At 41.6% G+C, this 15,697-nt stretch overlaps 1 protein-coding gene and 2 long non-coding RNA genes across 3 annotated transcripts; 1 reads left to right on the top strand and 2 right to left on the bottom strand.

Moving 5' to 3' along the window:
• Positions 1-1,312: 1,312 nt before the first annotated feature.
• adora1b (adenosine A1 receptor b) lies at positions 1,313-10,917 on the top strand. Its single transcript, XM_042097943.1, has 2 exons — positions 1,313-2,493; positions 10,062-10,917. The coding sequence occupies exons 1-2, from the start codon at positions 2,153-2,155 to the stop codon at positions 10,822-10,824; spliced, it is 1,104 nt and encodes a 367-aa protein (XP_041953877.1). The 5' UTR covers positions 1,313-2,152; the 3' UTR covers positions 10,825-10,917.
• Positions 3,811-4,879, bottom strand: LOC121713383. Its single transcript, XR_006032806.1, has 3 exons — positions 4,819-4,879; positions 4,619-4,707; positions 3,811-4,407 (listed from the first exon to the last, which is right to left on the bottom strand). It is a non-coding gene; the product is annotated as an uncharacterized LOC121713383 (long non-coding RNA).
• On the bottom strand, positions 5,141-6,436 carry LOC121713384. Its single transcript, XR_006032807.1, has 2 exons — positions 6,125-6,436; positions 5,141-5,279 (listed from the first exon to the last, which is right to left on the bottom strand). It is a non-coding gene; the product is annotated as an uncharacterized LOC121713384 (long non-coding RNA).
• Positions 10,918-15,697: the final 4,780 nt, after the last annotated feature.

The raw sequence follows: 15,697 nt of genomic DNA, 5'->3' as shown, positions 1-15,697 counted from the left end.
GGGGGGGTGCAAATCACAAATGAGTGATTATGAGCCAGGTTGATGTGGGCCCTTGAGACCAACATAGAGAACTGTGTCTGCCCTACCCTCCTTTCGGGGGGTCCAGTCCAGCGGGGGGGCTGCAGATCAAAACGAAAAATGACGGTTCCATGCTATCCATGTGGGGGTACATGCCCACCAAGTTTTGTGTACCCCGGTCTTTCAGTGTCCCGGGAATCCTTGTTGGTGTACGTCACTAAATGTACACATAAGTTATTTTATTGTAGGGCCCCCATTGACCGAAAGTACACAAAACTTGGCATGCATTCGGAGGGTGTCATAATGATCCTACACTTTTAATTTCGTGCAGTTTTGAGATATTGTGATGAAAACACCTAATTTTTTGCTTTTTAATTTTTAACTAGGTGGCGCTATACATGAAATAAGTGGTAATGGGATGGGTTGACATGCCCCCTTAAGACCAACATACAAAAAAAGGTGGACCTCCTAGGCCCTACGGTTCTCGAGATATTCACAGAAAACTGTCTCCGGCCACCTACAGGCCAGTTGGTGTATAGTAACATAAATTAATTTATTGTGTGGCCCCCCATGAACGGAATTCCACAAAACTTGGCGTGCATACAGAGGGTGTCATAATGATCCTACACTTCCAATTTTGTGCAGTTTTGACTATGTTAGGTCACAGATACCTTCAATTACACCACCTCATTTTTACTTTTTTGTGTTTAACTAGGTGGCGCTATACATGAAATGAGTGGTTATGGAATGAGTTGACATGGCCCCTTGAGATCAACATACAAAAAAAATGGTCCTCCTAAACCCCACGGTTTTCGAGATATTCACAGAAAACTGTGTCTGCCCTACCCTCCTTTCGGGGGTCCAATTCAGCGGGGGGGCTACAGATCAAAACGAAAAACGATGGTTCCATGCTATCCATGTGGGGTTACATGTCCACCAAGTTCCGTGTACCCCGGTCTTTCAGTGTCCCGGGAATCATTGACGGAAATTTGGGCATGCGAAAAAAAAAAAAAAAAAAAAAAAAAAAAAAAAAAAAAATCTGACTAACGGCGGTCATAATAATATTTTAGTTCCATGGTGGATTACTTCATTAGTTTAAGTAGCATAGTTATATAGCCACCTATGCATTACAATGTTTTTTTTATTTCCTCATAACCATATGCCAGAATGAATACTGTATATTTGGCCCACAGTGTAAACTACGGTCGACGTTCTACAACTTATCACTCACGTCATGCGTCCAAGAACTCCTCCTAATGTGAAACGAGTTAATGCACAATGAGTAACTGGTGTGACTTAACACAGGAGTACATATTGCAAATGGTCGCAATGACTAAACGCTTTTAAAATGCGTATGGTAATTCAGAACGCCAGTGTGGACTCCTCAAGTCATTCACTTCTGCCGTTTTTGGGACAGTCAGAGCGGTATTTCCCTCGCTCTAGGCGTTGTTTTACACGCGAGGACCAACTCCCTCTCATTGGATTTGGTGGTTGCACGGGAATCTTTCTTCAATCACTACAGTACACCGCCATGGACTTGGATGAGAGTAAACCAAGAACATAGCGTTATACACACTGGTTTTGTTGGAGACTGAGGACTGGGTGAAAACAAAGCGCCCCGCTGTTCCGAGAGCTATTTTGGGTCACCGCATTGCTTTCACTCTGAAGACAGCCGCGTAACAGGAACGGAACTGCAGCCCGTAGTATTGGAACCATCGTACATCGGACACTACATTTCGCGCATTAATGACCACTTTTGTCAAGCTTTTCCATGGCTCAGAGATCAGAGTTTTGCCAAGACATTACTAAGGGAGTAACAACAAAGGAAGATGCCATTTTCTAATGTGTAGGAATAGACATGACTGAGCAAATGCTTCGAGCGCAGGTGGATAGATAGGTGCTACATTGTCTCACACGAAGCTAACAAAGAAAAGACGGCCAACAATATTGTTGCAGGTCTTGTTTTTTTACCAGCATGTGAAACTTCCTGAATGAACCGGACTTGAATTAAATTTCGGCGGTATTATAATGCTTGTCAATTTATTGATACTTCGGTGGATTATTTTGTATTGCCCATTGTGCTAAAACTGCTTTGTCGTTTTTCTTTTGAGTTTGATTTACATCGACCGCAGACATGCCGGGAGCTCTCCCCTCCTCCCAAGCCCTGTACATCGGGATGGAGGTGATAATTGCTGTGTCCTCTGTCATCGGAAACGTGATGGTGGTATGGGCTGTAAAAATTAACAAGTCGTTAAGAGACACCACGTTCTGTTTCATCGTTTCGCTGGCCCTGGCTGACATTGCGGTGGGGGCTCTGGTCATACCGCTGGCCATAACCATCAGCATCGGACTCCAAACTCACTTCTACAGCTGTCTTATGGTGGCATGCACGGTACTGGTCCTGACGCAAAGTTCCATCCTCGCCCTCCTGGCAATAGCGATTGACCGCTATTTAAGAGTCAAGATACCAACCAGGTAACGAGAACTTTATCCCGCAGCACTATTTCTATGCGTAGGTTGTATTCATCGGTGTATGCCGAGCTTTAGTACAAAGCCAAAACAGCACACATTTTACAAACAGTACGGCAGTGACGGCAAAGCAAAGCATTATGGAACAACTCGTGCTGTAATAGCTTGCAATATGTTGTTTATTGACTTGGATTGGTTTGCGCTGATTGTAGCTGCTCTATCGGGCGTGAAGTGTGTTTCGCAGGGCGCAGATGCCAAAGCACAGATGTGCCAGTGACCTGCATCTGGACCAGGGGATTACATGGTTGTTGTTGTTATTTTTTTACCCACTATCCTTTAATTAAGGAAGTATTTTGCAGAGATATTAAGTTAGCTATCAAGAACTCACACTTCTCACACAATCTTTTTAAAAAGACTGATGATGACTGAAGATGATTATTATCTCAGGCATGAAACGGAGTCCTCATACTGACATGATAATGACCAAAGCAATGTTAATTTGACCACATTTCCTCCTAACAGTTTCCTGGTATTTGAAAATGGCTATTTTGGCTTTAAATTGATACATAGAGTTGAAATGGCTATTTCCTTTAATTACCATCAATTACCTAGCCTGGAAAATCCAGACCCCGATAATCTAGAAAGATTAAGGGTCTGGCAAAGAGCAATGTAATGGCCCAACTGGAGGGGCGGCAACAAGCATGCATTTAAAAATCTCACTGCACGCAATTGGATAACACTAGACCATGTTTACTCTGAATGATTTCGGATGCAATCAGATAACATTACGACCAATGTGTACTGTCCATCAGTTTAGCTGGTTCCCCGGAATGCAAGGGGAAAAAGTAACTTGCATCATTGCTCTTTGCCAGAGTGTCTCGCAGAGACAATTCCATTGTGCTCTCGGAAGAACTCTGGATTTCCAGGGTATCAATTACCAAGTTTCCACTTTAAAACACACTGTAATTATACAGCAGCTAATATTATTTTCAGTACATTATTTTTGTGTTAGTTTGTTTTCCTCTATTGCTGCCCACTGGGCATAATTAATGCCAGTGCCACCCTTGCTCATCCTCTAGTTGATTAAGGGTGGAGAAAGCAGGTCCAATAGGCTCACTGTAAAAAATAATATGCCCTTTTAACTTAAAAAGGTTTGTTACCCCCGCTGCCTTACGTTTTTGAGTTAACTTGACATAAAATTAAATTTGATTTAACTTATCTTTCTTAGTTAAGTCAACTGCAAATTTTACATAGACTCTTGTTGTGTCAAAAAAGCCATGTAAGTTAACTTGATTAATTTATATGTTGTTTCAAAATAGGATCATTAGTTGAAATAAATTTGTTCAGACATGTATTTTCCTTGTTAGTTTTTATTAACTTTTAAAAACTTTTATACTTATTTTTTTCAAAGAGAGGATGCACATCATAATATCGAAGAAAAAAACAAAATCGAACTAAAAATACACAGGTGGTATGTACAGCACATCAAATTTGGGGGGGAAACCCATTATGCTACATTAGAAAAAATAATCTGAAAACAGACATAAAAACAAATCAAAAATGAGGACCAAGTCCAAGTTCTACGGAAGGTTGTTGTACTACTCTTTACCAAGCAGCCTGTTTTGGAGAAAGCCGCTGCAATGTTCATGTGAAGAGGAGCTCCCTCCAATGTTCAAGAACAGCTTTTGTAGTACTTCAAACGTGAATTTTAGATGCTTCGGGTTGTCCATATTGAGACCCATCAGTCCAAAGAGTTCAAAGGCCTTTGGAATATTGGAAATGTCCATGACGATAAACTGTTCCTCCAAAACAAGACATATGCCATTGATTTTGTAGAACCACGCATTTGCTGCAGTCCTCATACACGATCAGGATCCCCACACTGGTTTCTTTTAAGACATCTTCAAATGGACCAGTTGGCTGAAAAACAAATCACCAGAAAGGTGAATATTTAACTCATTACCAGGGACATGCTTTTATTCTATTACAGTTTAGAACAGTTAAAATAATCTGCTTAGTTCAAATACAATGTTACATGCTTTATAAAATGATGAGTTTCCATCTGTAGAGCATGTCCTTGTATTTCAACCAGTGCTTCCAAATCACATTTGAAGTCATTTGCTAAACCTACCTCACAGGTCTTTAGAATGCTGGAAGTATCTTGACGAAGAAAGTGGGGCATGCCAAGCAGGACTGTTGTTCGCTTATTCTGTTGGAATTCTGAAATGCAAAAGGAAACACACAAACGCAAACACAATGTTAAACAAAAACAAAATAGAAAAAACTCTGAGCTCATTAATAGAAAGCAGGAGTCATATGTTCAATACTTACATGAGCATCAAGCCATCTAAGAATGTCTTGGAGCTTGTGATGGCAGGGTCCCTTTTTCTGAAAAGGACAAGAAACATGGGCAGATATTCATCAAGTTCACTGAGGAAGGTTTTCAAGAGATCAGCAGACATCAGACAGTTGAATTCCGTGAGGATGCAGTGAATGCAGAATGCAGAATATGACAACAAAAAAGAAAAGATAAAAGACATTAAATCAATATTTTTGTGTTCATTCTACAGGCAATTCTGTTCATACCTTGTGACACTATAAAATAAAAAAAAGAAAATTGTGTGTACAGAAATGTCCGTTCAGGTCAACTTGCCTTCTGAAGGTGATAAAACAAGCAGAGCAAGGGGCAAAAGTGGCTGTGCTGTCCGTGCTTCAGAGTATTTCTTCTGATGACCCTCTGATTCCACGTTGAAAATGGGCTCAGTTCACAGGTCCACTTCATTAACACTCTTCTGTAACAGAGATAAATTACAAGCATCTGAGATTTCAATGCACAAAAATGTGTTTGTAAAAGCATTATTGAGATATCTGTTAAACATTGATACTACATGGCCTACATTATGATACACAATATTATTCAGATTTGAATGAGGACTTTCTATTAACACTGTAGAAATGCTTCACCTATACTAAACATAGTGAGAATGAAGTCATGCTTAATAAAGATATGCTTAATGGGTTCATAATAAAAATCTACATTTATGTCCACTGTGCTAAATAGCATCGGAGATGGTTGATATAGGATGTAGGCTACTAAAGGATCTTTGATAGCATCAAGTAACCAGCAGTGTAAAATCCTTCAGTTATTGACTCATTTCTTGCCACACACTCTCAGTGCTGTTTTTAAAGTAAACTTTTGGCTCAAACTGTGAAAACAAACATATCACCCTTACTAATCTGAATTAAGGTTAAATTGTCATTAGTCCTTGTGAAGGAAGAACATGCTGATGGAGAAGAGAAGCTTCCGTTAGTTAGCAGGCTAGTTCTTACCCATCTAAGTGAATGTATGCAAATAGATAACCACCAACCAACTTGGCTTAAACAAACAAACGAAAAACATCTCCTTAGCTATTTTTGTAAAATACACAAGGGGAAATAACCATAAGGAATAGAGACAAGACTTGTTTTCTTCAAGTGGCTTGGTACATTACAGCATTATGCTAGCTTTTACTGGTATAACTAGCGAGATATGTGGTTAAGCGAAAACATCTACGAAATGCAAGTGTTTCATCCAATTATATGGAAATAGTTCTACTCATTCAATTCATTGAGTGGTTGTGTACTAAAGTTTACTCACCAAAAACACTGAATATTAACGGATTAAGTCGGATGAAAGTTGAGACGATTCCTCCATGTGCTTTTCTTCCAACAGGGCAAAGTGATGTAAACAGGTCTGGCCAGAGGTGGCAGTAACGAGCATGTGACGTGTTTTGTTAGGGCTACTTGTTCATTTAAGTGAAGACAACAAAGTGCTTGTTCATTGAACTTAGAACAAAGTTGAATCAGTCAGAACCTGATCTGGTTCAGAGATACTTAACATACGCAAGAATGCTTGCCGTTTTGTCTCACTGAAATTTAATCCCGCCACAATTTACATCTGAGCTAGATACACGTGTGAGAATCCCCAGGTGTTGCTATTCAGTCATGAGATCATGCCCTTCCCTCCCCCCAGTGCCCAGCAGTGAGTAGATGGGGTCAAATGCCCCAGCATGCACACAATTAGGGCTTAACACAGGAAATTGGTACTCATGTGTAACCAGGGGTGAGAGTGACTATTACAGCGGTGAGCCAGTGTGCCTGGGTGTGTAAGTGGAGCTGGCGTCTCACTGGGAAGAACAGTTATGTTCCCCCCATAAACTAGACTGTGCTCTTACAGTGAATTAATTCTCAAGGACACCACAACAAAGCCAGATATTCACGCGCACACACACACACACACACACACACACACACACACACACACACAGTGACCAAAATCAGAATGAGCTCTTTTGTATGCAGTAGAGAAAACCCAGCTACTGTCAGGGTTGTGCATTCAATACATCACCACTACATCCTGGGCACCATGCATTACAGAAGAAGTCAATAGTGTCAATGGGACAGGAAATGAAGTCCTATGTATTGAAGGACAGAGCCAATGAATGGCTAGTTAAACCAACCTCTATTTCCGTTTATGAATGTGTGTGTGTGTGTGTGTGTGTGAGTGCGTGCGCTCGTGCGTTTTTGTGTATGTGCATGAACAAGGGAAATGCATATTAGAAGCCACATGGGAAAGTGATGCTGGCCATATATAGAGCATGAGTCTTATGCCATGCATGCCTACTGTCTTTCACATTAGTGCTCCAACCAGAGTTGATAGCTGTGTTGCCTCCAGTGCATTGAAAAAGACCCTTCGTGAAACCATGTACAACACCTGACTGCTCACCTGTGATGCAACGCGGCTTGGGATCTGCTGCAATCTGTAACCCCATGACCCAATGTAAGGTACAAAAAACAGCAACCTGGCCCAGCCCACTCAGGCATGAAAGAGTCATTCATTTTTAATTGACGAAAAGCCTTTGTGCTACAAACAATCTGAAGCGGTTTTCTGAATAGCGGCTGGACGGTGCAGTGTTTGACTAAGGACTACGCGAAGAGTGAAAGGAGTTGCAAGTCCATTAATTTGTAATTACCACAACAGAATGTTTCATTGGAGGAGTGCTCTCTCAGCCATGGAAGTTGCCACAACCTTAATTGCAAAACACAGGCTTGACAAAGACAGACATGTTTGAGTGACACCACTGCACTCAATAATGCAGCCAGGCGGAACACTCACGATGTGCAAGACAAGCATAGAGACATATTGACTGAGCTTCGTTAAGAAAGAGCTGGTTCATTTGAGCAAGGGTATGGGAAGACAAAGAGGGCTATCATTGTTAAGAGGTTAAGAGCCTCTGTGTCATGGGAACAGGTGTAGATTTTTCAACATGGGGCTAATAATGGGCAGACAATGAAACTGTGTGTGTGGGTGGATGGGTTGGTCGGGCTCTGTGAAAAATCAATTCTGTTGTGTCAGAGAGAGAGAGAGAGAGAGAGGGGGAGGGAGCAGTTGACGCTGGCAAGCAGCTACCTATGTGAATATGACATCTAATTGACTGGGAAACAGAACAACTGAAAAGCATCCCTCTACAGATACCTCCATTACTTACGACCTGAAAGACACATGAAGGAAAGACAGCATCTATCTTTTGAAAAACAATATTGTCCAGTAACACAGATGATCAAAGCCCATTTTACTGTAATCAGCAAGTTTGTTTTTAATGCAAATACAAAGCTGCTAGAATTAAATCTACAGTAGATACATAGACTTGAAGACACATTGTCTTCATATTGTGGTTAGCCATCATTGTATTGACAAAAGTAGCTGGGATGTTTAGCTTTTCTCTGTTAGTCACTGTGATGTGATAATGCAGGACGGAGTGTGTCACATTTTGAGCCTCACCGGCACTAGTTATTTAAAATAGAAAGGTTCCAACTGTTGGTGGTGTTAGTCAGTTGGTCACTATGAAGGTTTGGTTTCCCATATCTCAGAGAGACTAACTGCCCACTGACATCATCTGTCATTAGTGTTTAATGGCCGAATGGTGGAAACATGAAGGTTGAAAAATAAAGTAGCACAAGCCAGGTCTTATCGTGAACGTGGTTGTGAGGGAGGCACTGGCCGTACAGTATGTTTGCCTGTGAAAAAGGGAGGATACACCCATCTGATCACATAAGTTATCTAGGCAGCTGCATCAGTGGTGATATTAGGGCTTTTGTTTGTATGCTGTGGCAGGCAATTTACTTGTCATCCCTACAACAATTACAAGTCTAGCCGATAAACAGCGCAAGGAATCAAAGCACTCCCAGAATAGCACTCTGTAGCTAGACAAAGCGTAGCTACAGTGTTAACTCTCCACCCTTAAAGTGTATTTCTAGAAAATTGAGATTCAATATTGCTCAGCCCAAGGCAGTTTTTGTGGAACCAAGAAATTGTATTTAAATCAATTTGTGGTGGTGAGAAATGGACTTAGAATAGATGCTGTTTGGTGAACAGTCCAGGACATACAAAACTTGTATTGAGTGGTGAGGAAAAGGCAGAGTGGTTTTATTTGGACCAGGGTTTATTACTGTAGATCAGTGACATTTAGTTGTCACTGTTCCCATTTAAAGGTCAGTTTGTCATAATAAAAAGGTCAAAGGTAGCCTGTTCTTACAAAACAAATCACTTTAAGCATGCATACATTAGCACATACAGATAAATTACTTTACAATAGTTCCATAGTGAAATGCAGTTTAGGAGCTTAAGTTGTGAACCAGAAGTGCTGTATTTCTGTTGGCAAGAAAGCAAGGTTTGGCCCGGCCCCTGGCCAGGGTGCTGAAGTGGCTTGCAGGGGCTCTGCTGCCCTGCTCTCCTGTGTGTGCAGGGGTCCAGCAGTCACTCGGCTGTATGTATGCACTCCAAACACTCCCATTTACTCCCCCCTGGGATGCGCAATGAGAGTGAGCAATGGTGCAAAATGTTGCAATGGATCAGCTGTGCTGGGAATACGTGACAAAAGGGAGATTCATATTGGATGCTTGCTGAATCAACACCCCAGAGATCCCCCCACCACACACACACACACACAGACACACACACACACACACAAACATTAAATTAAACTCAAGTATCCTTGTGCTGAAGGCTGTATTGTAGCACATAAGGATGAGCATTTTCTCTATAAATTAAGCTGAATTCAATAGAATAATTCCTGCCACTACTGGTAAATTCGGTGAATATTGCGGTAGGTAAAGCACAGTTAAGTTTCATTATAGACCTTCCGATTCACCATGTTGGACCAGGATAATAGCCACATGCAACAGATGATCAGATCAGATATACATATCATATGCATAACAACATGGACAGTTTAAAGTTTAAAGACCATAGAATAAAAATTAAATAATTATCAAGAAACACATTCATTCACCCTTCCCTTTTTGCCCTCCATACAAATGCAATGGAATAATGCAATAATGGAATGGAATAGATATTATAGACATTGTAGCAAGTTCAAAGAGGAAGTTCAAAATGACAATGAAAATGCTAATGGTTTGTGTGTGTGTCCTGTGAAAACATACTTGAGAATGTAAACTGTATGTGTGTTATTTGAAAACATGCTTAAGAAAGCTAACGGTTTGTGTGTGTGCATGTGTGTTTCCTGTCATTTCAGCTACAAGCGGGTGGTGACGCAGCGTCGTGCTGGCGTGGCGGTGGTGGTGTGCTGGACTGTGGCCTTCCTGGTGGGCCTCACGCCTATGCTGGGCTGGAACAACCTGCAAAACCTGCGTCGGCGCAGCAACGGCTCCCTGAGCGACGATCTGGTCATCACCTGCCAGTTCGAGAACGTCATCAGCATGGACTACATGGTCTACTTCAACTTCTTCGGCTGGGTGCTGCCACCCCTGGTGCTGATGCTGGCCATCTACACTGAGATCTTCTACATGATCCACAAGCAGCTCAACAAGAAGGTGACCACCAGCCACACCGACCCCAACAAGTACTACGACAAGGAGCTGAAGCTGGCCAAGTCGCTGGCACTCGTGCTCTTCCTGTTTGCCGTCAGCTGGCTGCCACTGCACATCATGAACTGCATCACTCTCTTCTGCCCGGGGTGCCACAAGCCCATGTACCTCATCTACATCGCCATCCTGCTGACGCACGGCAACTCGGCCGTCAACCCCATCGTCTATGCCTTCCGCATCAAGAAGTTCCGCACCGCCTTCCTCAAGATCTGGAAGCAGTACTTCTGTTGCAAGCAGGCGCCGCCTATAGAGAGTCACCCCAGCGACAGGCTGAAGAACCACGAGGTGTCTGTGGCGCCGCCCTCGTCACTGCCTCCGCCCGAGACACTGCCCGCCCTGACGGAGCCTGACCCGACACCACCTCAGAATGGTCCAGAACCAGGACAGCCGCTGGAACAGAACAACGTCTGATCCAGTATATGAGCCTCTAGACAGACAAACAATAAGACAGTGCCATGAATATAAACACACATACAAACACACAGTCTTACCAGAGAATGTCTAATAAGGGGAGAACTGCCACTCTCGGAAAACTTCCAGTTTCTGAACTGGTTGCAGTTCCTTCTGTGGTTCCACATGAGGGCACTCGTCCACAAGTGCAGAATGCATGGAGGTCTATGGGCTGTACCCCTCAAAATCCGCTTTTCTCGGGATATAATTTTTTTTCAAGTAATTTGAGTATTGTATTTGAAAGGGGAGGCAAAGAAAATACACTTGGTTGAGTATTATATTTTTTAAAGTCACTTAATTGTTCTAAAAAGCCTTTCAAATGGGTCAATTACGTCATTCATTAGCACAATGCTAGCGTGTTATGTGCAACAACGACCCAACCTGTAAGAAAGGACGTAAGTACTCGTTCATTCAACTTTTGACCTATAACCCATGTTGAAGTTATACAAACTACAATCAAATCTGAGATTTGTCAACGACAATCAGGTGAAAGAGACAAATTTAGCCGTCTAGCTTCATTGACTCCCATTCATTCTGCACTCATGGCGATCGCCCCCAGTGGAACTCTGTTGGAACTGCATCCAAAATTCGGTACAATGGGACTTAATACGGAGTGGCAAGGCTCTCCGTAGACGGGCTCTGGTCTTACATATACACACATGTGCACATACACACAAAGTGTTGTATATATACATACAGACACAGATTCATATACATATATCTAATACATGCACGCACACATACACACCCACAGACACACAAAGATGCACAGTAAGATGTTGGTACTTTTTTGAATGTAAATCAGAGGTCCTCAAAATGCTGCCGACTGCACTTCTTCGGTTCTCCTATCAGGGTTTGATCACTGTGTCTCATCACAGCTGTCTGTCACAGGAGTGGAGTTCTAGGAACGGAACACTGTGGAATATTGGCAGCTGATTTTAGAACACTCTGTGCCCTGTTAGGACCTGTGTGCTAAGCAGAACACCTCTCTAAATGGGAAAATGCACTGGATATCCTTGAAAAAGTATAATAATATAAGTAGGATATTAAACCTAAACATAACTGGCCCATTGAAGGCATATCTCGTTGATAGACTCCAAATGGTGAAGGGAGAGGCTGGATGTTTTTATGCCAAATGTGCAAAAGTACTGGTGATGCCAGCTTTCTGAACACCTCTTCCTTGTCACTGGAGAGAATATCCAATCATGAAGAAAATATGTTTTCAGAATAGTAAATCACTCAAAAAAATGTGAATGTAAACATGCAAAAAAAGAGAGAGAAAAAAAAACCAGCAGCAGTTAGTATTTCCTCAGAGCAGGCGTAGTCCTGCTAGCCAGCCGTAATGCCCTGTGATGGAGAGGCATTGGTGGGATGGACGATAAGGACAAGGAGGTGTCACTGCTGACACAAAGAGTTTTTAATCTCTCCATTGAGTTTCTCAGCCCTGTGCTGTTTCCCAGGCAGTTTACACTGATCCATTATGGAAGAGATGGCCCAGAATGTGTGTGTGTGTGTGTGTGTGTGTCCTTCTGAGTGGTTTACTCTGTTTTTTGTGTATCATATGTCCATGTGTGTGTGTGTGTGTGTGTGGTGTATGAGTAGGTGTGTGTGTGTGTTTGCAAAGAGGAAGGAAGTATCATTCTTGCTAGAATGGTTTTTAACCCCTACAGAAACACGCACACAACAAAAGAAAACAAAGAGACAAGTACTATCTATCTCCTCTAGTGGCACACATATGAAAATGAAAGTGTTTGTTTAAACCCACTGCTTTTTTATTATGTAATTAAAGGTGTGTGTTTAAAAGAGAGGCTTTCCCAGGCTTCAAAGGTATTAATCTGGACTGCATCCTAGTCTATAGAAAGAGTCTGTAAAATGATATGATATCTAATACTATACGTGTGCAGCTTTTTCATTTCCAGTGCAATATAACATCACATTGATCCTTTTTTTGAGTAAAACTGGAGCTATCACATTGATTACCTTTTTCATCTACATCCAGTTATGGATCCACACCTCCTGCTCATTTTTTATTTTTAAAGGCCACTTATTTCATGGATCCAGGATACTATGCATCCCCCTTGGCCTTTGGAATTAAAATAGCCCCACATCACCACATACCCTTCACCATACCTAGAGATTTGCATGGTGCATTTTTCAGTTAGCCTATTAGCTGGTTCGATTTGCATTGAACTCAATGAACATCAAACCAGCTAATAGACTTAACAAAAAAACAAAACAAAAAAACACACCATGCCAATCTCTAGGTATGGTGAAGTGTATGTGGTGATGTGGGGATATTTTAATTCCAAAGGCCAAGGAACTTTATCAGGATGCATAGTATCCTGGATCCATAAAATAAGTGGCCTTTCAAAATAAAATAAAAATCTGCCTGCCTCTATAGGAATTTAAAATAGGGGTTGAATACTTATTACCCCTGTATTTTAAGGAAGAACATTTATTTATTTACGATACATTCTTCATTCACTAAAATTGGTGTTCGGGTTGGATTTTTAATATTTTTTTTAATTAAGGCATTAAGATCAATTTCTAAAAGATTATTTTATATTCCTCTTTTTAGTCAACTTTAGCATGGGTTCAAATACTTATTCTCCCCACTGTATGACATCTCTGAAGATGCCAGTGGGAATTCAAATACTCCCAATACAACTCCAGTGGCACCCCCTGGAGCAGCAGACATGTACATATAATATTGTAATCATATGTCCATCTACTGTATGTCATCATGGTTCAATGCACTGAGATACTGTCAAACCTGAGTCAGAGATAAAGACACATGTAGTACACCTTAATAAGGTATTTAAAAAAAAAAAAAACTAAAAGATACAACATGACACAACTGTGGATATACAATCATTCTGCATCATCTGGCTTTTTTTCCCTGTCTGAATGAATGGGAACAATGGGCTTATTATTATTATTGTCAATCTCTGCGTTCATTCGGTGCAGGATAATAAAAGATAGCAGACTGATGTAAACATAAATAAGATGTCATAAAGTCACAAGTAAACAATGCCTGTCTGTTGTTCTCTTCAAGATAGATGTACAGGAAACTCTTTCACACACTCAGAAGAGATGATTCATGGACCATCTTCTTTGACCATGGACCAGATGTGATCTAAGGTGTATCTGGGTCAGCTGTGGGGATGCCTTTTGGGTCAGAATAGAATCACCGCCCGAGAGCGAGAGAGATGATGACGAGCCTCTGCTAGGCAGAGACAGGTGCCAGTGGGCTTGGCTGGAGGCAAGGCCAAACAACGATTTCCTGTCCGTCTGCATGCAGGAGCCCATCTTTCTGAGTACACAGCTGGCACTGGGGGCAGGAAATGCTACATCAGGAAACAGTAAATGTCGCTGTGTGTGTGTGTGTGTGTGTGTGTGTGTGTGTGTGGACATCCTGAGAGCTTATCACAGCTGTAAACCCAGAAAGTGGTTCTGCTGAGATGGCCTGTCGCTGATGTGCTGTGTGTGATTCTGTGAGGCTCAACCAACAGAGGTGCTAACAGTCCTCAGGTTCTCAAGTTTAATCAGATAACCTATTTACATTCTGGGTGGTGCTGTTGCTTTGGATAACAACGGGTGATGGTGGTGAAGAGGTTAGGGAGCTTGATTTTCAGCTCAAGCCAGAAAGCCATGGGTTTGATTCCCGACTGCCACCGTTGTACCCCTGTTCTGTAAATCACTTTGGATAAAAGCATCAACTAAATGCATATATAAATACAATTGTATCATGAAGTCAGAATGTAAATGTAATATAAGTGTTCTCGCTTGATGCTGAAGAGACAGGGGGCAATCCTTGGAGAATGCTTTCATGTCCAAATATTTGCCATGAATCACCAATTTACTGACTACACTTCCATTAAGTGCCACAAAGCATTCTTTATACCTATATCCCAACAACTGTGTTCAGATCTGTCATTCATCTTAGACACCTTATAGGTGCTACACAGCAGGTTGAACAGATGGCTTAGCCTATTTGAAGTTTCATTTCTCACCCTATACACACACATACCTGTAGACACACACACACAGCCATACGCACACATGCAAGCATGCATGCATGCACGCACACACGCACGCACACACACACACACACACACACACACACACACACAAAGCAGATACAGCTTACAGGACTGTGTAGATACATTAACAGTATGAGTGCTTCCAGGATAGCAAACCTATGACCTTACACTTTTTTAGCACCTTCACCCATCAGATGAGTTATAGACACACAAAAAGACATTGAATCAATCTGTACAATACATATGACAATATTTATATCTCACATATACCTCACATAATCTCAGAAGTTATGCTGTCCCCACCACATCATTAATGAAGTATACCATTCAAAATCAGAATGGTTTAAAAGGTCTAACAGAACCAATGCTTAGATAGCTTTTTCTTTTAAACATGATATACAACTGATTATAGCCAGTTGTGAGTAAAGCACATCTCCCTGTTTGCTTTATATCATAAGGGGAGTCATAGCACATGGTGTGCATTATTATTTGTGAGCCTGAAGGTATGCAATAGCACAACATGAAATCAAAGCAGTGGGAACTTTGATAATAAAGTCTGTTTCCACAGTGCTCTCTCTGAAAACAGGTCATGTTACCTCAAAGAGTTGATAGACAGCTCCAACAACACAACTGTAATGTCTCATACTTCTTTTAACAAAACACACTCTGAGTGAAGAGAATTAAAAGAAAGAAGCAACAATCATTTTGCTGGTGTTAATGACAGGAGGCCAGTGCAGTGGACTTAAACTGGGTGGGCTACAATGGAGCCTATGGGTGTTACGTGTAAAGGC

This window comes from Alosa sapidissima, chromosome 7 (assembly GCF_018492685.1).
Source record: "Alosa sapidissima isolate fAloSap1 chromosome 7, fAloSap1.pri, whole genome shotgun sequence".
Taxonomy (NCBI): domain Eukaryota; kingdom Metazoa; phylum Chordata; class Actinopteri; order Clupeiformes; family Clupeidae; genus Alosa; species Alosa sapidissima.
This window is presented reverse-complemented; position numbering and strand designations above follow the sequence as displayed.